The following is a 26081-nucleotide window of genomic DNA, read 5'->3' on the forward strand; positions in this document are numbered from 1 at the left end:
CCGCGGCCGGTGCGCGTCCCGGTGCGCCCCGTCCCGGGCGGCCCCGCCGGTTCCCCGGGGCCTGCGCCCCCCGTGCCCCCACAGAGGCGGTGCTGCAGAGCTGCTTCGTTTATTACACGGGATCAAGGCGGGAGGGGGCCGCGGGCGCCGCGTCCCCGGGCCGGGCGGGAGCCCCTGCCCCGGGGCACAGCCGCGCCCCGCCGCCCGCAGCAGCCGCCCGAGGGACGGGCGCTGCCGGCGGGACGGACCCGGGGCGCACGGTGCTGTCCGGAGCGGGGCCGGCGGGCCGCTGCCCCTCACCGGTGCCTCTTGCGGATGGCGATGAGGTCCTGGTGGATGGTGCTGAAGCTGGGCCGCTTGCGGGGGTCGTACTCCCAGCACCGCTGCATCAGCCGGTACACCTCCTCGGGGCACTGCTCGGGGCGGTCCAGCCGCACGCCTGGCGGGCGGCAGGGATGGCGACCTGGCAGCCCGGGCCACCGGCCCCTCGCCCCCCGCAGCCCTGTCCTGCCTGTCCCGCGGGCACGGCTCCACGCCGCGCCCGCAGCGGCCCTGGAGACCCGGACCCCGGCCACGTCCCTTACCCTGCTCCACCGCCTCTCGCGTCTGCTGGTTGCTGAGGTTGGGGTAGGGGACGGCGCCCAGGCTGAAGGCTTCCCACAGCAGGATCCCAAAGCTCCAGACATCGCTCTCGGAGCTGTATCGGCCTGGGGACATGGGGCGGGACGGATGCTGGCGGCTGGGGACGCCCATGGCACCGCTGCCCTGGCCGTGCCCATGCTCACGAGGGCTGGGGTGCCCTGGCTCTCCCTGCCTCCCTCCCCAGGACCAGGCAGGCACGTGGGAGCAGGACGGTGTGCCCCAGGCTCCTAGCTCCCAGCTGTGTCGCGGGGCTGCCAGGCCATGCCCGGCTCCGTTCCATACCATAATTGAGTGCTTCGGGGGCGGTCCACTTGACAGGGATCTGCTTCATCCCCGCTGTGGAGGCGTAGACGCCATCCTCCCCCTCCCGCGACATCCCAAAGTCGCTGATCTTCAGGGCATTCTTCTCCGTCACCAGGCAGTTGCGAGCGGCCAGGTCCCTGGGACGGCCCAGAGCTGTCAGCCGCACGCCCAGCCGTCCCCAGAGGCCTCCGCCTGGCACTGGACAGGGGGCAGCAAGGACTCCGGGGTTCGCCCTGCCCTGCCCGGCACCCACCCACGCTGCTGGAGCCCACCTGTGGATGCAGTGCTTGCTCTCCAGGTACTCCATGCCGGCGGCAGCGTTCTCCGTCATCTTGATCAGCTCCTTCACCCGCAGGTGGGGCCCCTCGCTGCGCAGGAAGCTCAGGAAGTCCCCCCCTGCACCCAGGATTGCGGAGCTGGCGGGCGGCTGCCCTGGCATGCCGTGGCACAGGCACGCACCGGCTGCCCCGGCAGCGCGGGGCTGCCGGACGGGGCCGCTCACCCTGCACAAGCTCCATGACAATGTAAATGGGCTGCTTCTGGGTGCAGACGCCGATGAGCCGGACGATGTTCGGGTGATTGTACTGCTTGAGGATCCTGTGGGGACAAGGACGGGCGCCGTGAGCGCGCGGGGGCCCGGCTGCCCCAGGCGCAGGCCACCTCCATGGTGTCCCCAGGATGCTCTGCCCGGCCAGCCCAGGGACACAGCCCTCAGCACAAGGATGCTGCTGTAGTCCCAGCAAGGTTTGAACAGCCCCAAGTCCCAAGGACAGACAGACGGACCAGGACAAGGGTGATGGCCGCACAGACCTGGCTTCCTGCAGGAACTTGGCCTTGAGCTCGGGCGGGAGGGTTTCCCGGCAGGATTTCACAGCCACTGGGGTGTTGTCAGCACGCAGGCGGGCACTGAACACCTCCCCAAAGTTACCCTGCCGAGAGACATGGGTGCACTGGCCCAGCTTGCCGCGGCGTGGCCCTGGGGCAACCCCTGCCCTGCCACAGACCCCGTGGGACAGCCCTGCCCTCCCACAGACCCCGTGCAGGCAGGGACCAGAGCACCCCGACTCACCCGGCCAATGCGCTCCCCGAGCAGCACGTCCTCGTGGTTGAGCACCCATTTGTCCTGCAGCGAGCAGACACCCAAGGCGGTGAGCTGTCCCCCAGCCTGCCCCAGGCCCACGTCCCCCCGCCCCTGCAGCTCCCTCTCACGCAGCCCCCAGCTCCCCCCCAGGGCTGTCTCCACGTCTGGCTGGAGAAGCGTGCTTGGGGCGCCCAGCCCAGCCGTGGGCAGCAGAAGGGGCCAGGCAGGGCTGCCCCGTGCGTAGGGGACTTGTCCCCCTCCCCACTGCCTGCTGTCACCTTGGGCACGGCCCTGGCCAGGACAATCCCGCTCTTCCGTGTGATGGGCTGCTGGCTCTGCAGGAGGTGCTCGATGAGCAGCGGGATGGTGGGGAAGCCTTCGCCCTCCAGCCGGTACATGTTCTGTGGGGAGGAGAGGCTGAGGGGCTGCGCCTGCACGCACGCATAGGTGTGCTCACGAGGCTGGAGCGCACGGGCATGCGCGCATGGATGAGTGTGCATGCACGCACGTGGCGCAGGACGTGCATGCACGCTGGGCACGGCAAGCATGCCTAAGTGGGAGTTCACACGCAGGATGCAGGCTCACACCCCCACTCCACGCTTGGCCTGTGCAAGGACGGGTGCGCACAACTCGTACCATACACACACCTCTCGTGCACCCGCACCGGGGCCCCGTGGCTGCAGAGCCAGGGGCCGTGCCCGGGCTGTCTCTCCCCGCCTGTGGTCACTCACGTCGGCAGCCTGGATGATGAAGTGCCGGGGCTGCCCGTCCCACAGCACGCTGAGCACGTACTCCTGCTTGCCCTGGCTCTCCCGCACCAGAAAGTCCCCGCTGCAGCTCAGCAGCTCCTGCACCTCCGAGCGTGGGATGGCCCCGTGGTACCAGGCCTGCTGGCACAGCGGCTTCTGCACCTCTGGGATCAGCGGCACGGGGGGCGGCAGCTGGATGGAGACGGGTGAGCCCAGCCGTGCCCCGGGGTCGTGCCGGAGCGGGGGGGGGGGAGGGGGGGGGCAGCAGCAGTACCTGGAAGCTGTGCCTGGGGCAGGGCGCAGCAGGCAGGGGGAGCAGAGGCTGGAGGGGCTGGAGCACGGAGGGGAGGGGGCTGTGGGGCCGGAGAGGAGAGGGCAGGGGGTGCCGAGGGGCCAGGAGGCTCGGCAAGGCAGCCGGGCAGGAGGGCTGGAGGTGCCCAGGGACTCACCGAGTACTTGGGGCTGAAGATGCCTGAGATGTGGTTCTTGAGGGTCTCCAGTGCGGTGGCCCCACTCCGCTCCTGCTCCTGGGAGGAGGCATGAGCTGTGCGCTGGCCGGGGGGCAATCCCAGCCCCGCATGCCCCAGCCCTGCGGCTCCCGGAACGCTGCAGGGCAAGACTCACCACAGAGGAGACCGACTGCCGGTCCTCCTGCAGAGGCAGGGCAGGCAGGGGCTCCCCAGTGCCCAGCTCTGCCAGCTTCCCGGCCAGCAGGTCCCGCTGCGCCTGCAGCTTGGCCTGCGTGCAGAGGCAGCCCTCGAGCTGCTGCTGCGCCTCCTGCAGCCCCTGCCGCTTGCCCAGCAAGTGCACCCTGGGGACAGAACAGGGCGGTCAGACCCTGCCACCCCCGGTCCCTTGCCCCACGCCCACCACACCTCACCGCTCCCCGGGGCTCCGGCCCTGCTCCTCGCCCCGGATCTCCTCCTGCAGCTCCCGCACCCGCTGCTCTTTGCTGCCCACGGCCTCCGTGGCAGCCGCCAGCTCCTCCTCAACCGATGTCAGGCTGCAAGAGATACAGGTGCCGGACGGTGCCAAGCTGTGCTGCTGGCAGCAGCAGCCCCTGCCCGCGGCCCAGCCCCGCTCACGAGTGCTGGACGCTCTCGACGGTCAGTTCATTCAGCTGCAGCTCCCCCGGCGTCAGGCTCTCTGTCTCCTCCAGCAAGCTCTCATCAAAGGACACAGCTGGTGGCACCTCAGAGCCGTACCTGCAGGCACCCAGTGTGGCTCTGCTCCCACCTGCCCTGTGCCGGCCACTGGCACCTGTGATCAGCAGGGCCATGCCCGGCTGAGGGGCTGCAGCCCCATGGGGCTGTACCTGTGGCTCTGGATGAAGCTGCTGTACTCGGTGTCCGGGTCAATGGCCTGGATGGCACTGGCAATTTCCTGGTGCACGGCCAGCACGTCCTCCTGCACCAGGCTGCTGATGCTGTAGTACTCCCTGAGGATCTCCTTCCTGCAGGGACACGGGCACTGGAGGCTGCCAGGCTCCTGTGCCCCCCAGCCCAGGGCCCCTGCGGCCAGGCACCACCACCCCTGCCCCGGCCCTGCTGCCCAGGCTGGCTGGTCCCCGCGCCCCACTGGCTCGCGCCCTCAGTCCCCGCATCTCGCGTGGTGCTGCGGGGCATCACCATGACGGCTGCAGGCAATGGGGCAGGGAAGGTGCACGTGGCCGGCAGGACTCTGGCAGGAGGAGGGAGCACCGCCGGTTCTCAGGGGCCATGGGGGTGCCCAGGGACAGGCAGCGGGGCGCGGGGCAGCCAGGGCTCTTACAGGACAAGGACCATCTCCTGCTGCAGGCTGTAGAGGGACTGGTGGAGGCTGGGCAGCACACGCTGGTAGTGGTGGTGGTGGTGGAGTGTGGCCGCTTGCACGGCCAGCACATACTGGTTGTGCAGGGCGTACAGCTTCCAGAGGCTGCGCACGTACTTCTCCTTTGCCTTGTCTCGCTCCTTGTCTGGGGGAAGAGGCCATGGAAAACACCCACCGCCGCCACATTGCCGGTCCCAGCGCTGCGGCACGTCCGCCTGCGCAGCCAGCGAGGGGCACGGGCACCCAGCGGGGCTGGGGCAGGGGCCAGGGGGGTGATGGGGCAGGGACGGGGGTCCCAGGGCAGGCAGGGGGCTGGGGCCAGGGTGCTCACACCACACCTCCCCGTGCACAGGGATGCTCCCAACCCACAGCGCGGTGTCCCAAGGCCCATAACCCACGGGACATTTGCCCAGCTCCCCAGCGGCCAGGCTGGGTTCTCCCCGTGCTGCTGCCCCTGGCGCCCCTGCCTGGCCCAGGCTGCACTGTGGGTCCCACAGGCACGGGGTGCTCTGGCCATCCCCGATCCGCTGGGGCTGAGGCGAGCTGGGAGGGGACGCAGCGGGATGGGGCCGGGGTGGGGGCCAGGCTGGCAGGCACCTTTGCTGGCCTCCTGGTACTTGCGCTTGGCCTGGGCACTGTCGCGCGCCAGGCTGCGGTACTGCGCCTTCAGCTTCTCCATCTCCTGCTGCGTGGTCTGGGGAGGGAGACGCTGTCAGGGGAGCAGGGCTGGGCCGGGCCCCCTGCTCCCCCCACCGGGACCCGCGTACCCGGGCGTACTCCTGGCTGAGCTGCTGCCACCGCTCGCTGTACGCCTTGCGGAGCTGCTGCTTGTCGCGGATGAGCAGGCTCAGCTTGGCCAGCGGCCCTGCCGCCAGCTCCTCCGCATGCTGCCGCAGGATCTGGCTCAGCGTCTCCGTCCGGCTCGCCAGCACCCACCAGGACTGTGGGGACGGGCCGTCAGGGACGGCACAGGCATGGCCACCCTCTGGCACTGCACCGCACCGCACCGCACCAGGCTCTGCGGGGTGCGCTCCCGCACCGAGGCATCCCTACCTCCCCGATCTGGCTGCCCTGGTCGCCGGTGCGGAGCTGGCCGGGGGCCTCCTGCTTCTCCAGCTGGGAGAACATGTGGTGCAGCATCCCCGCGTACTCCCGGTCGCTCTTGGCGCGCTGTGACATCCATTTCTTCATCAGCTCCAGGAGGCGCAGCTCACTGTCCTGCAGCCGCAGCAGCGCGCTGTGCCCCTGCGGGCACCACAGCTCCGGCCCGAAGCCCATGGCACCGCCGTCCTGGGCAGGAGGAGGCTGCAGAGCAGCAGCAGAGCCTGAGCTGCGGCTGCCGCCCCATGCCCCACACTGCCCTCGGCGGTGGCCGGGGCCCTTTGCATCTCGCACCCTCCCACGCCATGGTCCCATCACCGGGACATGGAGCCCCGGTCGGGCGGCGGCGGGGCACAGAGTCCTCCCTGCCCCAGGCAATCTGCCTTGCAAAGCGCATTCAAAGCAGGCGGGAGGGCTGAGCGCGCCCCAAGCCCTGCGGCAGCGGGGGCCCGCGGGGACGGTGCCAGGGAGGAGGAAGTGTGGGGTGAACACCAGCAGCGTCACCCCTGCCATGCACACGGGGCTGCTCCCCGAGGGCAGCGCAGCCGTGCCCCCCGCCCTGGCCAGGGCACCGGCCCCACGCGGTCTGGCAGCTCCAGTCCTGTCCTGCCCGTCAGCACGGTCACCCCTGTGCCGCGGTGGGGGCAGCCAGGCATGCCGAGCTCTCGGGCGCCAGGGCACGGTGGGGAGCCGGCAGGAGGGGGACAGGGCCCCAAGCCCCAGAGGAAGGTGCCAAGCCTGGACGCGTCCCAGTTCCCAGGACTCCAGCATGGCCGTTGGGAGCCGAACTGGTCCCAGCCGTGGCCCCAGGGTGCCCTGTCCCGCAGCAAGGGTGCAGCAGGAGCAAGAGGGTGCTGGGGCACGTCTCTGTCCAGGGCAGGACGTCCCCTGGCACAGCCCTCGACCCCTCAGCGGGGTCCACTGAGATCCCCCCCAGCCCTGCCAAGGGGTCCCCTGTCCCTGCCGGCGCCCCGCTGGGCACGGCCCCTCCAACCTGCGTATGCCGCGAGGTCCCCGCCGTGGGGCTGGCGCTGGCGTCCTCCCAGGGTCGGGGCCGGCGCAGTCTGGACCTAGTGCAGCTCTGGCTCCTGGGGAGGAACAGGAAACCCGGTGCTGACCATACAGCCATTGCGAGATTTCCTGCGCTTCCTCCCCTCCCTGCCAGTCCCCGCACCCAGGCCGACACCGGCACGCAGCTCTGCCATAGCTGGGCAGCCCCCAGCCACACCGCCCCGCTCCCAGCTGCCTCGCACCAGGGCCTGGCGCCGGCAGGATCCAGCCCTGCAGGAGCCCAGGGCTCTTCCTCGCCCCCGCTGTGGTCCACAGCCCCTGCGGAACCTGAACTCAGCCCTGGCCCTGCAGGGGTTTCACCCAGCAAAGCCCCTTCGGCCGTGCCCGGTCCTGCCTGTCCCCCAGCCCCTCTCCGTGCCCCTGCTTCCCCGAGAGGCTGCAGGGACTGGGGGTGTACCCGGGGGTCCCCCCAGGGCTCTGTGCAGCCCTGCTGAAGGGGGGGCATCCCGTCACCACCCCTGAGGCTGGCCCTCGTAACCGTGAAAAGCCACAGGACAGAGCAGCCACTGCACGGGCACCCATGGAGCCATGCCCCAGCCCTCGGTGTCAGCCTGCGCCCACACAGCTGGTATCCCGCTCCCTGTGGCAGCCCCAGGCGCTCCCCCCCTCAAAGTGCTCCACTGGTGCCATGATGGGACCGATCAGCCCTGGCAGCCGCATCGCAAGGGCAGCCACCACCGCCTCCTGCCAGCACCACCGCACGTAGCCCCCAGCTTGGCTCGGCTCAGCCCGGCCACGTCCTGGTGGTTTGTGCTGAGCCCCCCCTCCTGTGCCCGGCAGGGAGGCCCCAGCCCCAGAGGGACGTCACGGTCACCCGCAGGACACAGCTGAGCCGAGTCCGCTGTTAGAGGAAGCTGGGGGAAAAAGCATGTCAGACGGGAGTTTTGCCGACTCGCCTTCCCGTGGCTGAGCGATGCCCAGCTGGTCACGCCAAGGAGCAGCACAAGGGCACGGCACGGCACGGCACGGCCAGGGCCTGCCACGGTGCCCCGGGCACAGACCCCAGGCAGCACTCCAGCGAGCGCGGGAGGTTTCTGTGCTGAGCAACGCAAATCCCCGCCCCGGGTGGGAGAAGCCCGGTTAATGCCCCATTTGCCGCCTGCCCAGTTGAGGAATAGTTTTATTTTCTGCCCAAGCATCCACATGCTCTGCTGGCTCCAGAGACGCTTGCAGTGCAGTCACAAGCTTAGCAAGTGTTTTGCAAGCCGGGCTGAGGGGCTGCTTCTCCCCACCCCCAGCATCCCTCCGGCAGGTCCTGGCACCTCCCAAGCAGTGCAGGCCCCCTCCCTGCCTGCACTGGGCTACACCAGGGACACCGGGCTTCTCTGGTGGGAGGCATCCGAGCCGGGGGGCTGGGGGGCTGCCCCCCACGGTGCCAGGCTGGTCAGGAATGTGCTGCAAGGCTCCGGGTGCAACAGCGAGCGCAGCAGCTCTCCTTCCCTGGGAGCCCTGACCGCTGCCTGCAGCAGGAAGGTTGCTGTGGGCCACAGCACAGCTCTCCCAGTTTCACATCCTCCATCTGCCCTCCCGCAGCCTGCAGAGCCCGGTGGGGCTGCAGCCCCTGCGTGCTCCCCGGTGGGAGCCGTCGCTGCAGCACCCGATGACTGCAACCCCCTGCAGCGCCCGGCTGCCCCCAGCCCGCGAGCTGCCAGCTCGGGCCCGCGCAGCCCTCAGCCGAGGGTGACGGGGACCTGTCCCCAGCCCGGCCTCATGAGAAAAGGAAGAGGCAGCTGAGAAGCGCCTGCAGTCGCCTGCGCACCAAGGGGAGCGCGCTCCAGACCACAGGAAGCCACCATGGCCACGGGTGCAGCGAGGCCGAGGGGCTCCGTAGAGAAGAGCTGCCTCTGCGAGCAAGCGCAGCCCCGGCAGACCCTCCTGGGGGGCCAGGACCCTGCGGGGGGCTCGGCGGGGCCGCGGCGGGCTCCGCCTGGGGCTTGGCCATGGTGCAAGCGGGTCCGGGGTCCAGCCTGGCCGCCCCTGCCCGGGGGCTGCCCCGTGGGCATCGTGCTCTGGCTGCAGGGTGGGGCGGGGCGCAGGGGCTGCAGCGTGCGAGCTCAGCCGGGCCCCAGGCTGCGGCGGAGGGGCTCAGCCCGCACGCTGTGGGAAAGGGGTGCAACTTCCCCCAAGCTTTTGCCCCCACCGCCCTCCACCCACCGCAGCCGGTTCCAGAATTAGCTCCCCTTGCAGTTCTGAAATTAGCTCCCCTCTCCGCCGGTTCCCGATAAGCAGCTGCTTCCCACTGCTCAGGTGAGGGGGCCGGTCCCTGTCTGGGTGCCAGGTCCCCACCGCATCCCCAAACGGCAGCCCCTGCCCAGCACCGGCTCCTGCCCGCAGCCCAGCCAGGGCGGCCCCTGGCTCCGGGGGTCTCTTTACCACCCAGGGGCTGCGGGGCACCCGGCGCTGCTGCAGGCCCCCGCAGCCACGCTAGGGCAGGCAGCACAGCAGCCAGGGCTCCCTGCCCGCAGAGCAGGCGCTGACCCCAGCGAGGTGCCCCCGCCCCAGCTGCGGGCACGGCTGTGGCTGCGGCGCAGGTCCAGGCACCCCACGGGCCCTGCACCCTCCCCGGGGCCAGGCTGCCCGTCCCGGCCAGGGCCACCCGCCGTCACGGCACACAGAGCACAGGCAGCGGAGCTGGTTTGCATAGTTCTGAACATTTAATAACTCAGTCTCTCTAGCGTTATATCCACATCCATTAAATTAAAAACAGGCTCAGGAGGCAGCTCCCGGCTGATTAAATTACAAGAAAAAATTACTGTGCACCAAAAAGTTATTATAGAAAAATAGTCCTGTGGCCCCCGGCTCCGCCCGTGGCGGGCCAGGGCTGGTGCTGGCACGGGGCGGGTGGGAGCCCATGCCATGGCCCCGGTGCGCGGTGGCGGACGGCAAAGGGGCTCGCAGCACCGGCCCCCAGCCCGCGGGGCAGGGGCAGCGAGGGCAGGCGGTGCCGGGAGGGGGCTCCGGCAGGGAGCAGAACGGATTGTCACCAAGTGGGGGCAAGGCACGTCGGGGGGTAGGGGCGCGCTGGGGCTGGGGGGACACCGGGCTCTGCCCAGCACAGGCAGGGTGCAGGCAGAACCGGGGTGGTGCAGGCACCGGCGCTGCCCGACTGCCCCGGCCAGCAGCGCGCACAGCCCTGCCCGGGGGCAAAACATGAGGGGGCCCGGGGCAGCGCCGCACAGCAGGGGCTGTGCGAGGGGGTCTCTGCCCACGCTGCGGGGCTGAGCCTTGGGCACAGGGGAAGGCGCTGCCCTGCCCCACGCTCTCCGGTGCAGGGGGGCTCCTGTCCGCACTTGCAGGCAGCCATGGCCGCGGTGGGACGGGCAGGCAGCAGGCAAGCAGGCAGCAGAGGCAGAGGCCTAGCCATTATTGCTGTTGAAGGGCACGGCTGGAGGCAGACAGGCCCTCAGGAGGTGGCGGGGAGCCGGGACGCAGCGGGCTGAGCCAGGGGCGCAGGCGGAGGCCCGGCGGGTGCCGAGGGCAGCAGGGGCAGGGGGACGCCGTGCCGTGGGCTGGGCTCAGCCCTGGTGGGATGGAGCGCGTCTCGGGTCAGGGCAGAGCCGCCCCTGCCCCGGCCAGCCCAGCCTGAGCAATGACAACCCGGGGACCCCAGACGCTGCCCACGCCGGGGGGCTCGTGTGACCCCCAGCAGCAGCCACCTGCCTGGGGCAGGGGACACGGCTGCCAGGGCACGGCCAGTGAGCGGCAGGGGCCCCGCTGCCATCAAACACCCCGGCGTGGGGTACAGGATGGATGCGGGGCCAAGAGAGATGGTGCAAGATTGGGACGGTGCCGAGCTGAGGATGGTGCCAGCAGGGCTGTGCCCGGCCGCCCCGGCAGGGGCCGAGGGACAGTGCTGGCAGGTGGGGAGCCCCGGGCTGCTGCAGTGCAGGAGGGGGACAGAGGCAGAGTCCGGGGCCCCTCGGCCTCGCCTGCCCCGGCCTCACGGTGCTGGGCAGGGAGGAGGGAGGGGCGGGAGGGCTCATCAAAGGGCACTTTGGTCTCTGATGAAGGCAGTCCTCTCGCTGTGGGCCTCGTCCTCCTCACCGTCCGACTCAGAGGGGCCCTCCTCCTGCCAGATGTCAGAGGGGAGCCCCTTGTAGGAGATGATCCCGCTGTCCAGGGCGTAGACCTTCACGCCCCGCAGGCTAAAGCCTGAGCGCGCCTGCAGCACCAGGAAGACTGCGATGAAGATGACAACGATGAGGACACAGCTCAGGCTGGCGACAAGGACAGGCAGGTTGCCTGGAGGGGGGGCCTCAGCCAGCCCCTCGCCGTCCGCCAGGGCAGGGGATGCGCGGCTGCTCTGCGTCTGGTGGGAGCAGGAGAGGTCCAGGCTGCTGAAGTGGGAGTGCGCGGGGCAGGTCAGGCACTGGTTTGGGCCGGGCCCCGCGCAGGTGGCGCAGGAGGGGTGGCAGGGCAGGCAGAGGTGGGGCGCGATGGGCTCCACGCTGTTCTCCAGGTTGTAGTGCGTGCTCTGGATGCCGGGCGCGAAGCCGGGAGGACAGCGCTTCAGGCAGCTCTTCTGGTGCAGGTAGTATCCCTCCTCGCAGACTGTGGGAGAGGCAGGGTCAGCGCAGCAGGGGGGAGGCCCTGCGCCCCGCGTCCCCGTGTCCCCCCTGCTGGCCCCACACTCACCCACGCAGGCCTGGCTGGAGGTCAGGGTCTTGCAGCCGCTGCTTTCCAGCTGGTTGGAGAGGCTGGGGGAGTCGGTGGCTGTCCCGTACAGCACCAGCGTGAACTTGGTCAGCGTGCCTGCAACAACATGGGGTGAGGACCACCGACGTGCCCTGGGCTCAGAGGGAGGCAGCGGTGAGGGCAATGCTGGCCCAGCCCTACCATAGTTGTTGGCATCGCTGGTGTTCTCGATCTCCAGCACCCACTCCCCAGAGGGGTCCTCATCCCACGAGTGCGTCGTCATGAAGGCCCAGTCATTGAAGCCGTCGGCCGAGAAGTCGTGGGGCCTGGGGAAAGCGGGGTGAGAGGTGGGTGCCAGCGTCCCGCACACCCACTCGTGCCAGCCTGGGCCTGGGGCCGCCCCGGGGCATCCTGCAGCCTGGCACCTACCTGGCGGCCAGGAGGGTGGAGCGGGTGCCCATGGGACTGATGAGGTGGATGGCCAGGTCCCCCCGCCGGTTGTAGGACAGCGTCAGCCTGGCCTGCGCGTGCTCCAGCCGGCTGATGTAGTTGGCTTTCCCCAGGCAGGAGTCCACCTTCCGCCTCACCTCCAGGCGCTTCCCGATGTCCCTGCCGAGGACAGGCAAGAGTGAGCCCAGTCCCAGCCCAAGGGCACGTCACAGGGTGCCCCGGCCCCGCTCCCCGCTGCAGGGATTCACGGCTGCTCCAGGAACCGTGCGCTGTGCCCCGGGTGGCTGGAACCTGAGGCAATCCTGCAATGGCTGGTGCCTCCCCTCCATCCCCGGATGGGGTGCAGGCAGCAGATGGCCCGGGCAGCGCCCAGCCTTGCCTGCACGGGCCTGCCCCAGGTCCCGGGTGCAGGGAGTTTGCTCTGCCGAGCACGCGCTTCCCGGTGCCACCTCCCCGGCCGCCGCTCTCTGCCAGCCCTGAATGGGCCCTTTCTTCGCCTGCCACAGGGCCGGCTCCACCCTGCACGGCACGGCCAGGGATGGGACAGGCACAGCCATCCCCATCCCACCGCTCATGTGCGGCTGTTCCCCCCCACAGCTGCCCGCGGCGCCGGCCCTGGTGCCAGCGCAGGATGCTGGTCACAAGGAGTGCCCGCTCTGGACGGGCAGGGCTGGGTCCCAGGGGACCGGGGCAGGGCAGCGGGCAGAGGCAGGGCCCAGCCTTGGCTTCCTCCATGGCCAGGCATGCTCCCCCCGCCCCGAGAGCGCCCCGGCCGCACACGAGACTCGTCACACGCTGTGCTGCGGCAGCGGCGGCCAAGCGGGAGTAAAAGGAGCTTCTGTCTGACCCCTGAAAAGCCCCTCTGTCTGGGGATGACTCGTGCTGGCTGCTCCCAAACCGCAGCGCCCCAGCCTGCCCGCACCCGCGCCGTGCCCGGCCCAGCCCTGGCAGGAGCCAGCAGGCTCAGCAGTTGATGGCGCCGGTGGAGCTGAAGGCAGCTTTCCCGGCTCTCCCCAAGCTCTCACAGGAGGATGGTCCAGGGTCTCGGGGGCAGCTCAGCCCCAGAGATCCTCCCCACTCCTCGCCCTGGACCCAGAGGTGCCCGGGCTCCTGTGCAGGGCAGACACTGGGCAATGCCCTCCTGGGCCCACCAGCCCTTACTTCGGCTCCGTGAGGACGTCGATGACACACTTCCTCTGAGGTCCCACCGTGGTCCAGTTCTTCGCCAGGCTCACCATGGCCCCGGCATCCAGCAGGCCATAGCCATAGGAGTGGCTGACTGTGGACAGAGAGGGGGTCAGTGCCGCTCCCGGGGGTCCCCAGCCACGCTGCACAGCTCATGGGGCCTCCTGCCTCCTTTGCCGCCGAGGGCTGCGGGGGTGCTCTGCCCCAGCATCCCCAGGCTAGCAGTGCTTGCAGGAACAGGAGACCCTGGTCCACCCCTGGCACCCCAGTACCTTTGCGGCCAACACCGTTGGTGACCCAGTCATTGGCGTTGAGGTGAGCCGGCTTCGACGTCTGTACCACCAGGTGCTGCATGTCCCGCCAGGTCAGGTTCTTGCTGCGGGGAGACACAGGGCTCAGACACCGGCGCCTGGCTCCTCTTGGCCCCAGGCGGGTCCGTGGCCAGGCACCGCTGCCTCGCGGGGCTTGCATGGCCGCCCCAGCCCAGCCCCGCTCTCTGCCTGCCCTTACTTGGCTTCCAGGGCGAGGGCGATGATGCCAGCGGCCAGGGGTGCCGAGGCTGATGTGCCTGTGTGCGATTCGGTGCACTTCTGTCTGAGGTCAGTTGTCACCTGCAGGGAGAAGTACCGGGCTAGGAGGTGCTGCAGGCACTGGCCAAGTCCAGGAGCCAGCTTGGGGGTTTGCGTCCCACGAGGGCCACAGGAGGCGAGGCAGAGCCACCGCTCCTGGGGCAGCTCATGAGATTCCCTCCAGAAGCCATTAACTCATGAGACAGAGCCCTGGGAGCAACCTGGAGGGTGGCAGCGTGGCCAGCCCTGCTCCCAGCACCACAGCCACTTGGCTCCCAGTGGGACGCCCGCAGTGGCCACAGCTCCCAGCACGTCCCACCCCCATGAGCCCCTGGTCTGCAGACACTGACAGCCCCAACTCACGATCTGCTTCTCGTTCTGGTTGCCGCTGCTGTAGGTGGTGGCGAGGGTGGAGGAGCAGGCCTCGCTGTACCAGGGCACGTTACCGTACTGCGTGGTGCTGCTGATGGACAGCGTGTAGATGCTGTTGGTGTAACCGTCACAGTTGCAGCTGTCGTGCTCACGGCCCCCGTTCCCTGACGCCCAGACGAAGATGGAGCCCAGCCCCCCTCGGCCCTAGCAACAGAGGCAGGGTGAGGGCCAGCACCGCCATTACCCGCGCTGCTGCAGGGCGGGAAGCCCCAGGCCGGAGCCAGGGACGAGGGGATGGTGCTGGCCCCAGGGCTCTTGCAGCCTGAGCGGGAAAGACTGAGCAGATGCAGCCGGGGCACCGGGGGAGAGCGGCACGCCACCGGTCAGCCCGCCGGCCCGGGCGCCCAGCACCCCCCCTCCCTCGCCACCGCCATGCCTACGGAGATGCCGAGGCAGCTCTGCAGAGGCTGCCCCAGCAGGTAAGGCACGGGCACCAGGAGGCCCTGCTGAAGGAAGGCTTCCAAGAATCAATGTCTTTTTCCGCTCGGAAATCACGCAGGCTGACTCTGCCTGTGTGGGATTTGCAGCTGCCTGGCAGCGCTGTGGGAGCTCAGCAGAGCAGTCCTGACCGGCTGCTCAGCACCCAAAAGCCACAGCTCCACTCACAGCACGTGTGACAGAGCTAGCGGGGCACAGCAGGGCGCGTTTGCCAGCACGCCCTGCACAGCAACACGTCTCTGCGCAGGGAATCCCAGGCAGAACGTGGGGCACAGCTGAACCGCGCAGGCTGCACCACGGCCGTGCCAAGGCACAGGCTGCACCGACAGCACACGGGGACAGCACGGGGAGGACAGGCGGAGGAGGCGAGGGCGAGCGGCTGGCATGAAACAAGGCAGGAACCACCACAGGGCTTCGGAGAGCCGGGAGAGACCATCCCAGCTGCGAGGGAGCCCTTCGAGCAGGGAGGACCGGGCTGCTCAGAAAGGCAAGATAAGCACCCTGCATGGGAGGAGCCCTGATTCAGAGCCATCACGCAGGAAGAACAGGAAAAACCAACAGAGCCTGCTCCTGGAGATGGGCTGGAAGACAGCTCATCACTGGAGGGCCGGGACAACCACCAGGGTGGGCAAAGCAAGGGAGACCTGGGGGAAGGGGCAGGAGCTCAGCTGGCGCTCCCCCGGCAAACTCTCCTGCTCACCTGGCTGACCCCTCGGAAGAAAGCCTCCTCTGCCAGCCGGGCCGGGCCATCCACAGTCTTGCCATCGTCCTCGGGGCCCCAGCTGGCACTGTAGATGTGGATGTGGTTGGGATTGAGGCCCAGGGAATGGGCCTCCACAGCATCAGTCACCTCCCCATCCAGCATGCGCACGCCTAGGGCCAGAGAGGAGACGTCACGGGCGACCGGATGGGGCAGGGCGGCCGCGCGCCGCAGAGCAGCGGTGCTGCTGGCGAGAGCCCTCCATCCGCTGCTGCCGCCCCATGCCACGGGCCATCACAGGGCTACCCCAGCCAGCAGCGCTGAGATCCCCAGCACAGCCCGCTCCTCCGGCCGTGAGGCACCCGCGGAGCCCAGCGCAGGCTTTGTTCTTGGTGCAGGGCAGGGTGGCACCCACCTCCGATCCTGGCGTTGTAAGCCACACCGACACCACAGATCCCGTTGTTTGCCACGGCAGCAACTTCCCCGGCGCAGCGCGTGCCGTGTCTGCAGTCGAAACAGAACCAAGCGTGCTCAGACGGGGCGCGAGAAGCATGGGGCTGGGCACCAGCCGCAGCTGGAAGGCCCAGCGCCCAGGCTGCCTCCCATCCCTCCCAAACCGGGCAGCCGACAAAGGCCCCACAGGGCTCTTCTGTCTACCCTCCTGCTCTGGGGCAGGGGGGACTGAACGGGCAGCCCCCAAGGATGCTGCTCACATCAGAAATGGAAGCAGGGGGTTTCCCGTAGGGCAGAAGTGTGCCATCACCCCTGCACCCTCCCGCAGCCCATGAGGGCTGGCGCTGCCACCAAGTCCCTGCCGCGGCTGGGCGCTGCCGCCCTCACCTCTGCCTCCTGCCTCACCTATTGTCATTCATCTGTGTGTAACGGGGCTGCGGGTCTGGGTCTTGGTCATTGACATCAAAGCTCGCCCCTGGATCCTGGAAGACAGATCTGGCAATTAGACTGTCCACCTTGCCTACCGAGCCCCACTGCCATGGGGCCACACCTGTGTGCCACATCCCCGAGGCCGAGCTGAGCGGGTGGGTAGGCTCCAGTCCCACCTCCACCCCTTTCCTCCATGTCACGCCACGGCAGGCACGAGCCCTGTGCCACGCAGCGCCGGGGCTGCACCGAGCAGATGCAGCCGCCCGGGCAGGCTCCTGTGGCACACTGCCCTGCGGCATCGCCCCACGCTTACATAGTTGCTCTCCAGGTCAGGGTGGTTCTTCTCAATGCCATCATCCAGGATGGAAACCACGATGCCCTTGCCCGTGTAGCCCTGCTCCCAGGCCTGACGCACATTCAGGTCCCGCTGGTTCGTGTTGTACTGCCGAGAGAAGCCCTGGCAATAGGAGCTGCGCCCAGTTGCTGGCACTGCAGCGGGGTGTGCCCGGACCCCTCCCAGGCCAGCTGTAAGGGCAGGCAAGAGGCAGCCTCCACCCTGCTCTGCTGTGGTGTGGGGACGAGGAAACCCTGGGAACCCAGGGACAGAGGGCTGGGCACAGCCACCCGAGGAGGGCCACTCTGAAAGTGGGACACAGCCTGTCTGTGTCCCCAGAACTTGCTGTCATGACTGCGCGGCTCCCCCCTTCGCCCGGCGGCGCACAGCCCCTGCCCGGCACTCACCAGGTACCACTGCTGCGGGAACTTGGGGTCCGTGGGCTCCATGAAAATGTCTCGCTTGGCCCTGCGCTTTGCCACCTGCTGCTCCAGCCACTGCACCTGGGGACAGAGAGGGCATGGGGCTCCCCCACTGCCCCTGCCTGCCCCCTCGGCAGCTCGCACCCATGCCAGCAGCTCCCCGGGGCCCCTGCCCCCCCGCCAGGAGCCTGCCCAGAGGGGCTCTCCCTGGGGAGCTCGCAGCCAGCCCTGGGCTGGCAGAGCATCTGACCCTGCCAGAGCTACCGCAGCACCCAGACCGTCCCTCCTGGCCTCCCCCGCTCAGCCATGCCAGGGCGGCAGCGCCAGGCGTCCCGCGACTGGCTCCGCTCCAGCGGAGCGTGCAGGTCAGAGCACAGAGCTCTGCCGAGCAGCAGGCTGCCGAGAGCCTGCCAGCCGCCGCGACGCGCTGCATGCCCCACTGTGCTGCCAGCGTGCCAGGCGCCTGGGCCAGAGCCAGGGGCCAGAGATCACGGCAGCCCTGCCACACCGCCGTGCTGGGATCTGGCACTGCCCGCACTGCCCTGCGCATCTTGCCCCATGTACAAGGACGGAGAGCCCTCCAGGGAGCCAAGGCTGCCCCGTGCCCTGGGATCACAGCAGCCCACAGGACGGTGACCCCAGCTCCGCCAACCCCCTGTCCTTGCCAGCCACGTGCTGGGCTCCCACCTGGCTCTGCCACAGGCCTCAGTGCCAGGGGATGGTTCAAGGCAGCTCAGCCCCATCCTGTGCCCAGTGCTGGCTCACATGCCAGTGTGAAGTGCCCAGAAGCAAAGCCAGGCCCCCGCCGATGGCAGGCAGGGCCTCCCCCTGCACGTACCTGTGGTTCCCTGGCCAAACGGCTGTGCCAGGGCTGGTGGGGTGAAAGGGAACGCTTCACCACACCGCTGTGCCGAAAATGGTAATAGTCGCCAAAGATCTGCAACAGAGAAATGAGCAGGATGGACATGAGAGCCCGGTCTCCCCAATTCCCTGTCCCCCCACCTGCAATCCCAAGCCACGGGCAGGCTGGGCCACCCACTCCGGAGCGGCTGCTGGCGCACGGTGCAGGACCTCCTGCAGAGGCTGCAGCAGCTGATGACAAGGCAGCTGGGGAGGCCCTGGGGCCACAGTGACGTGGCCTCTGCCCATCTCACCCTCCCACGGGTCCCCGCATGGCACTAAGTCCCTAATTGTCCAACAAAGCTGCTGCCCTGGCAGGGAGGCCCTAGGCAAGCAGCAGCAGAGGGACAGGCCTTTCAGAGCCAACCTGAGGAGGCAAAACTGCCGCTCTTCTCCCTGAGCCAACCAGCACCCCCTGCTACTGGGCTCGGGGGGGCTGGGGGGCTCCAGACCCCGCTCCCCAGGCAGCCCCAGCCAGGGCAGGGAGGGTCTGAGCCAGCCTCCGCTCCTCCGAACGGGCCCCTTGCAGAGCCCTTCTCCCCACGCAACACAGGCCAGCTCCCCACCGGAGCACCCACCCAGCGCCGGACTCTACCTCGGGGCACAGCCAGCTCCAGCAGAGCAAAGCGAGGGGGCACACCAACGCCCGACCCCAGGTGGGGGCGGCCACCAGCCAAGGAGCCGTGCTGCGCTGGCCGTGGCTCAGCTCCCACGCATGCGGGGACAGCCCAGCCGGGGCTGGGACAGGATGGGACTCCAGCGCAGCCCAGCTGGACCAGGAGGCCACGCAGCCGCCCAGCCGGTTATTTTTAAACCCCAAACCCTCTCCAGTGCTGTCATTTCCTTATCCCCTCCTGCACGTCCCAGAGGCTGGCCTGGCTGCGGTGGCCCCACCCCTGCTGCCCAGGGCCTCCCAGCCCAGCAGCCTGCTTGGACTGGGGAGAAGGGGGCCAAGCTCCCATCCTGCCCCACTGGGAGCCATGAAGCTTGCGCAGCAGCCGCAGACAGGATCCGGCTGCCCAGGCTGCGCCACCACCTGCAGAGCTGGGCTGCAAGGGCTGCGGGAACACGAGGGAGAGGACATCTCGTCCTCTGCCACCCCAGGCTGCCACAAAACAGTTTGGTTGCAGTTAACGAACCCCCTGCAAGCTCATCAGAGCTCTGCAGATGTGCCGCCATCCTGACCAGCCATGCAGCCAGCCGGAGCCGAGCAGGGGAGGAAAGGTGCACCCGGCTGATGGGCACCCTCAGCCCCGGGGCAGGAAATCCGGGCTGCGGCTCTCCAAGTCCTGCACTTCACCCTGAAGCCCCTCCGTGCTCCGCGGGGCGAGAGAAACGCACCCCAGCACCTAGAGCCGGGCCTGCACCACTCCTGCTGGGGGGAACCGCGTGCCGGCAGGCCAAGCCCCTGCCTGCTGATGGGAATTGCTCTGCTCCACAGGGCTGCCCCCGCGGCACAGACCCGCGCACCAGCTGCTCCATGGGCAGGAAAGGGAACGGACTCGACTCATGTCAGCCCAGCACCGGTGGCACAGGACAGCAAGAGCCAAACACCGGGGTCAGGGCTCGTGTCCACGGCTCCATCACCAGGGGAGTCTGGTGCTCACAGCACACCGGCACACATCAGTCCCCAGGGAAGGGGCAGGCAAAGCCCCTGGCTGCCAGCTCAGGACCGCGCTCCTCTCTGTGTGCGTTCCTAGGACCATGGTGGGGAGCAAGCTCACAGTGGGGGACAATGCAGCGTGCAAATCAACCCCACACGGCGCCAGCTGGTGTTATCCAGGGAAGCCACAGACCATGCCGGCTCCTGGAGACGTGGTGCTTGTGACGCGGGGCTGCGCTCCCTGGTGCCGGTGGCAGTTGGGCACTCCTCCTGCCCTGGGCCGGTGGAGGAAAGGCCAGGACTCAGCCTGCAGCTCTGCACCCCTTCCCTGTGGGGCACAGCCGGCTGCAGAGCTGCAGCCCTGCCTGTTAAGGCAGCATCGCACCCCCAGCACCACCAGAGTCACTGGGGACAGACCCGGGCCTGTTCCCCCCAGCACACCGCGTCCCCCCCAGTACAGCTTGGGATGCCCGGCAGCTCAGAGCATTTGGGGAGGTGTTGAGGTGAAAAGCCTCTGCACCGGGCTGGCAGAGGGGAAAGCGAGCTGCAGGCTCACTGCCCTCCTCCAGCACCCCCTCACCCCCTCTGGGGGTAAGGACAGAGCTCCGATTGTTCCTACAAGCAGATCGCGGCTCTGCCTGGTCATCCGACTGGATTAGGTCTGCACAGACACTGCGGTGGCAGCCAGGAGCCGGCCAGCCCACACGCTTCCATCCTAATCCTCACAGTCCCTGTCCTCAGCAAGGGCAGAGCCACCCCCCAGCCCCGTGCGTCCCTGGGGTGGTCAGCACTGACCCCCTGGAGAGCAGTGCCAGCTCACCGCTCCTGCCCCCGCCTCCTGCCACAGCTCGCAGCCAACTTGGCCAGCCCCAGGGCCAGTGGGCTGCCTGTGCCCGCGTCCCTGGGAGCAGGACAATGAGCCGGGTGGCAGCAGGGGCTAGCGGGGACCTGCAGCCCAGCGGTATGGGAGGTAAGAGCACTCCTCCCTGGGCTGGTGCTGCTGGGGCTGCTCATCCCCATTGTCCTGCCAGCACAGCCCAAGGCCGGCACCAGCAGCCAGGCCCTTCCCCAGTGCTCCCCACCCCCAGCTGGGGCAGGCAGGGCCTGTGCCCCCTCCTCTGCACCAGCCCCAGCAGCACAAACCACCGCACTCCCGCCTCACTGCGACATCCGTCTCTCTCCTCTGACCCTCACCCCCCGACACTGTCCTTTGGGTCCCCTTTGAGGCCACAGGCACCAGACGCGGGTCCTGGCACCCCTCTGCCGGAGGCACCGCTGGGCCAGGGGACTGCGTGCCCGCCCCAGCTCCGCAGGGAGCAGTGGAGCAGGGAGTACGCCAGGACAGCACGCCTCCGAGGACAGTGTCCAGACCCCACGCTGAGGCCAGGATCCTCTCAGATAAGGACCCTGGGGGCCTCTCACTGGGGCACTGCCAGAAGCACCCAGTCCCCCCCCTCCCAGGCTGGCTGCCGCATCCTGTCCCAGCGGCACACTCCCCCCAGGAACAGCAGCCCAGAAACCTCCCAGGAGGGAAAGCCCAGCTCCTTCCAGCCCTGCTCTTTCTACCGGGCCACCACGGCCCCTCTGCAGGAGTGGGCTGCCCAGGCCAGCCAAGCCTTGTCCCACAGCACAGACACCGGGACAGGCTCCAGAACGGGAGAAAACATGCCCAGACCAGCAGCTCCTGCTGCAGCCCAGGCTGCTGCAGCCTGCGGGGCTCTGCCTGCAGGTGCTGCCTCGCTGCTGCTCTGCCCGCAGCTCAGCGGGCTGGGAAAGCCGGGAGGTGCCAGCCTCCGGCCACAGAGCAAATGGCACAGGGAGAAGGTGGGCGCTGCCAGGCAGAGCTGGCACAGAACCTCCATGGCTCATGGGGAGGGACCCCAAACAGGCCTGGGCTCCCCACTGAGCCACGGGGCCCTGCATGGCAGCCCAGGCCTGACGGACACCCCCGGGCTGCTGCAGACATGGCTGCAGAGCCCAGTGCCCCTCGGCCCTGGCAGCTGGGCCTGGGACCCAGCACCGCAGTGTGGCGGGAAACGCTGCCGGCAGCCGGGAGCAGGCTAATGGCACCTCAGCCCCGTCCCCCACTCCCAGGGGTCTCGGCAGAGACCTGGCCCAGCGGGACGTGTCCTGGGCCACTCTCGCAGTCCCCGCTGCAGAGCGGCGGCCCTGGCCTGACACGTCCTTTGCCCTGACATTGGCTCTAAGACACTTCCACACAGACAGCACCTGTGCGAGGCTGCCCCGTTGTCCCCACAGCGCAGACGCCCTTGGTGGGGCCTGGCCCCGGCCCCCACAGATCTCCCTCCTCCAGCAAGAGTCCCAGTAGACTTGGGGCTCCCTGTCCCCAGAGCCCTGCATCCCCACCGCCCCGCGCACGGCTCCTTTCGGGCAGCAGGACAAGGCACCCGCCGGCTCCAGCAGCAGCCACCTTCCCCTCCCGCCCAGCAGCTGCTCACAGCGAGGTCCTGACACCGCAGCCATGAGTTGTGCAATTTCCTCTGGGATTTTGCCCCTCGCTTCCTTCCTGCGGAGCCAGCCCAGCCCGGCAGCAGTGCCCCACTCTCGGGGCGACAGACCCCCGGCCGTGTGGGCAGCCCAGCGGGGGCTGGCAGAGCCATGCGGGCTCTGCTCTGCCAGCGCCAGCCTCACCTCACCGGAGCAGGGCCAGTCCAGCTCCCGGTGCCTGCGCAGGGGCCTGGGGGCGTCCCTCTGGGCCAGCCCTGCTGCACCCGCTCCCGTGGGATCCCCTTGGCCCCCCCTTGGCCACGGCAGCCATGCTGGTGCCAGCTCCATCGGCAAAGCCCCCACCTGCTGCCAGCACCCTGCCCACAGCACAGGGCCAAGAAAAGCCCCACAGATAAGCCTGCGCCAAGAGCACGGAGCAGCTGGGATCGCGCTACAACAGTAGCGTCAAGCATTGCTGGTCTGCAAGAAACAGCCGGCCAACAGAGACATGTCCTGCCCGCAGCACCGCGCTGGTAGGGGGGAACCCAGCCATTGGCCCACCCAGCCCTGTGGCTCTTGGCCAAGGCCTGGCTTTCACACCGATGCCTCAGGAGCCAGACCCGCGAGCACCCTTCCTACCAACAAGCGCACGGCCCCCAGCCGGCCAGGGAAAACAGAGCCAGCAGCCTGGGGCACCAGGGAGCTGGGTCCTGCCAAGGCTGCTAGGAGGAGAGCACCGCAGAGCTCCTTGCGCTGGGGACAAGGCCAGGAACAGCTGGGACCATGGGGAACACAAGGGGCCCCGGTTCCTTCGCCGTCACCCCATTCTACCTGCTGCCAGGGGGTGACAGAGGTGCCAGCCCAGCGCAGCCGCAGGCGCTGCTCCATCCCTCCGCTGGCTGAGGGCAGAGAAAACCGAGAGCAGTGGGGACCTGCTGACACACCGTCTGTGAAGGGCAGCTTAGGGCCAAGGACACGCAGCTGCTGTCAGACTGCCTGCTCTGGGGACACCCAGGAGGTGCTGCTGCCACCCCGGCTGAGCCGAGGCCGTGCCTCGCTGGGAGCACTCCCCTCCTCCACCAATGCACAGCACTCCCAATTTTCTCACGCTGGGATGGGCATTTCCTCCTTCCCCCTCCAGCAGGCAGAGCGTGCCGTGCCGTGCCATGCCACCAGCCGGGGAGGCCCCGGCTCCATCCAGCTAATTACCACTCTTAAGTCGCTGCAGCGGATGCTGGAAGGCTGCAGTGAATGGGCACAAACACAGTGGCCCTGCTGCCAGAGCCGCCCCCAACCCAGCTCCAGGGCCAAGCCCAGCGCCCGCCCAGACTGCAGCAGAGCCGGCAGCGGACACAGCTTCTGCGGGGAGAGGGAAGCGGGGGACTTACCGGGCCCAGGTTGAGGAATCCATGCTTCCTGGCCAGCCTGTCAGCCTCCCGGGGCCCCGCGGGGACGAGCACAGCCCAGGTGTTGGTGTAAATACGCTGGGCCAGCACCTCCTGGGCCAGGAGAGCGAGGGCAACCACCAGAGTCCAGAGCAGGAGCAGCGAGCAGGGCCTCAGATCCATCAGAGTATCGGGGTTCCTCTAGCTGGGGAGCAGGAGGGTCCCGGGAGCGACGGGTCCAGCGGCCTCCCTGCGTCAGCACCCCGAGGCGCGCCGGCCTCTCTGCCCCGCTGGCCCCTGCTCAGCCCAAGAGAGCATGGGGACGAGCCTGTGACAGCCGGGCCGGAGGGCGGCAGCAGGAACAGACCGTCCGGGACAGCAGCACGATCTGCGGAGAGATGGAAGAGTGGTCAGGCCCCGGGGCGCCTCTCCTCAAACCCGGGGAGGGCAGGCTCCGCCGGACCAAGCCGCGGCTCCAGAACTGGGCAAGGGGGCCTCAGCACACAGCACCCGCTGTCTGCTGTGGCTCACGGACAGCCACGTGGGAGCTGGGGGCCCGAGGAGCCGCGGTGGACGCTGGCTCCACAGGGTGCCCTGGCACGGAGCCGCTGTTTACCTTGCCTATTGCCCAATGTGTACTTATGCTCTGCACTTACAAACATGGGAGACGAACCAGGAGGGGAGAAGGGCACCGAAGGCGGGGAGAGGCAAGGCAAGGGGAGCCATGCCTCCTGCCACCACGGTCTGCAGCGGACAGGAGCCGCTCCAACTGGGATGGGCCTATCTGGGCACAGAGCTGGGAGCAACTGGGATGGGAAGCCTGCGTCTCCAGGCCCAGGGGGAGACGAGAGGAGATGCACCCAGATGGTGTGCGAAGGATCCCAGCTGAAGGAGAGACTGGATGGAGGAAAGCCAGGGAGAGCAGAGCCCCGGGCCCCAGCACCTCCACATTCAGCGATCGACCAGGCAGGGCCTGGTAGCAGGGCTGAGCACCGTGCTGCCTGTCACCATCGGCAGCTCAGCTCTGCCCTTCCTCCGGAGCACAACATGGTGACACCGGTGTGACTCATCTCCAGAAGAGAGAGGCAACTGGCACAGGGACCAGGAAAAGGGGCACGCCATCACCTCCAGCACGCACCCAGGGACCTGCACGCAGGGATGCCTGGGGACAGCTCGCACCGTCTTGGAGGGCAAAGCCAAGAAGCTGGGAAGGCAGGTGGGGAGCAGAGCGGGGAACGACCCACCCAGCGCAAAGGAGCCCACAACACGACAGTGCCACTGTGAGCTCCACAGGGACCCTGAAATATCGGGTGACGTTTCAGAGACAGCGGGAAAGGTGAGAGCCGGCAGTGCCCAGAGGAGCCCCATCCTCCTCCGGCAAGCAGCGGCCCCAGCGAGCACGAAGCCTGCGGTGCTGCCAGGGGAGGAGAGCGGCTCCTGGCAGCCGCCTGAGACCCCGCTGCAGGCTGCGGCACAGACAGTGCTGCGATTCAGGCACGCCACGGCTCCCCCTCGGCGACCAGACCTCGGCCGGCTGCGGGCTCGGCCGCCCTGCCGAGGCGCCCAGAGCTGCGAGCACCCGCCAGAGGCTGGACTGGAGCCCTGGGTCCCAGATCGTGCCAGGGCCCAAATCACAGTTTCCAATGGGAAAGGCTCCCGGAGCCCCCAGGGAAGGGAAAAAGCTACCGTGAATGGAGAGAGCAGCAAGCACAGCACAAGGGGACACTGTCTGCCGCGGCCAGTCTCCGTGCCAGCACCTCGCCCCCTCCGCGGGTCCCCGAGCCGGGCAGTCTCCTCCACCTTGCTGGTCCCAGAGCCAGCAGCCACCCCGCTCCCCGCCGGCGGCCGCTCCACGCGGGGACAACGCTGCAACGGGCCCTCCACAGCCCCAGCACCCCACGCCTGCCGCCCCAGCACGGCCGGAGGGGCTGGCCCCCTCCCCGACAGACCCCGCTCCCGCCCGCGGACCTCGGGCCCCGTGCCCTGGGCGCAGGCGGAGGCGGGAGAAGCACCGGGGCAGCCGCGGGCCGGCGGGCACGGCGGGGCGCGAGCGGGGGCACCGGACCCTGCCAGCTCGCAGGCCGCGCTCTCTGCCCGGCGCCCCGAGCCCCCCCCGGGCGGCACACCGCCGGGCGGCAGCCCCCCGGGACCCTTCCCAGCACCGCTGGGCACCAGCGCTTCGCCGGGAGCGCAGCCCAGCGGCCACATGGCCGCGGCACGGCCGTCCCGAGGCCGCAGGGCGGCTCCAGCGGCGGAGCTACGGGCGGCCGGGCCGGGGCCGGCCCCAGGCCTGGCCCCCCTCCTCGCCCTTGGCCTCCCGCTCCGGCCGCCCCGCCACCGGCCCCGGCCCGCGCCCCCGCCGGGGCGGCCGCAGCCCCGCGCCCCCGGGTGCCGCCGGGCGGAGGGACCGTGCCCCGCAGGGGCGGCCCAGCCCGCGGCGCCGGGCAGCGCCCGCCCAGGGGCCACCGGGCCGCGCACGGCCCCGCCGGCGGCGCCGCCGCCGCCCGGGTCCCGCCCGGCCGGGGCCGCCCCAGCTGTCAAACCGCCGGCGCCGGCGGGTCGAGCCCGTCCCCGGCCGCGTCCCCGCGCCCTTACCGCGCGGCCTGCAGCTCCCGTCCCGCCGGCGGCCGGGCCCGTCTGTCGGCGGCGCCGCGTCACGCCGCGGGGCGCCCGGAGCGCCCGCCCCGGAGCCGGGCCCGGCCCAGGCAGGGGCGGCCGGGGCGGCCGGCGGGGCCGCTTGTTTACGCCGAGCAGCTGTCAGCGCCGCCCGCCGCCCCGCCCCGCCCCGCGCCCACCGGCCCCGCACCGGCCGACCGGCCCCGCACGGCTCGGCCCGGCGCCGCTCCGCTCCGCTCGGCCCGGCTCGGCTCGGCTCGGCACGGCGCGGCCCCGCCCGGCCCGGCTCGGCTCGGCCCGGCGCAGCCCGGCCCGGCACGGCCGCC

General features: G+C 69.6%; 3 protein-coding genes across 4 annotated transcripts; all 3 read right to left on the bottom strand.

The window, feature by feature from the left end:
* Window positions 1-110: 110 nt before the first annotated feature.
* On the bottom strand, window positions 111-6787 carry FES (FES proto-oncogene, tyrosine kinase). The gene is made up of 19 exons (XM_087743840.1): window positions 6680-6787; window positions 5638-5889; window positions 5352-5525; window positions 5182-5278; window positions 4546-4729; window positions 4091-4228; window positions 3861-3980; window positions 3656-3778; window positions 3400-3586; window positions 3225-3302; window positions 2758-2967; window positions 2305-2427; window positions 2015-2068; window positions 1756-1874; window positions 1448-1542; window positions 1218-1341; window positions 925-1082; window positions 585-707; window positions 111-439 (listed from the first exon to the last, which is right to left on the bottom strand). The coding sequence occupies exons 2-19, from the start codon at window positions 5860-5862 to the stop codon at window positions 297-299; spliced, it is 2475 nt and encodes an 824-aa protein (XP_087599966.1). The 5' UTR covers window positions 5863-5889; window positions 6680-6787; the 3' UTR covers window positions 111-296.
* A 2600-nt stretch (window positions 6788-9387) lies between these two features.
* FURIN (furin, paired basic amino acid cleaving enzyme) lies at window positions 9388-26073 on the bottom strand. Of its 2 annotated transcripts, XM_087743625.1 has the most exons (16): window positions 25735-26072; window positions 23143-23527; window positions 17642-17740; window positions 16789-16884; window positions 16361-16489; window positions 16024-16100; window positions 15581-15669; window positions 15166-15338; window positions 13959-14171; window positions 13537-13637; window positions 13299-13402; window positions 13003-13120; window positions 11821-12000; window positions 11593-11717; window positions 11392-11508; window positions 9388-11307 (listed from the first exon to the last, which is right to left on the bottom strand). In XM_087743625.1, the coding sequence occupies exons 2-16, from the start codon at window positions 23320-23322 to the stop codon at window positions 10739-10741; spliced, it is 2370 nt and encodes a 789-aa protein (XP_087599751.1). In that variant the 5' UTR covers window positions 23323-23527; window positions 25735-26072; the 3' UTR covers window positions 9388-10738. The 2 variants fall into 2 exon arrangements, with proteins under 2 accessions (XP_087599751.1, XP_087599752.1); XM_087743626.1 differs by lacking the exon at window positions 16361-16489 and having other exon boundaries at window positions 25735-26073.
* On the bottom strand, window positions 23554-25347 carry LOC148050345 (uncharacterized). The gene has a single exon (XM_087744379.1). The coding sequence runs from the start codon at window positions 25345-25347 to the stop codon at window positions 24091-24093; it is 1257 nt and encodes a 418-aa protein (XP_087600505.1). The 3' UTR covers window positions 23554-24090.
* Window positions 26074-26081: the final 8 nt, after the last annotated feature.

Source organism: Nipponia nippon, unplaced genomic scaffold (genome assembly GCF_047370975.1).
Source record: "Nipponia nippon isolate SJK-2023a ecotype South Korea unplaced genomic scaffold, ASM4737097v1 scaffold_9, whole genome shotgun sequence".
NCBI lineage: Eukaryota > Metazoa > Chordata > Aves > Pelecaniformes > Threskiornithidae > Nipponia > Nipponia nippon.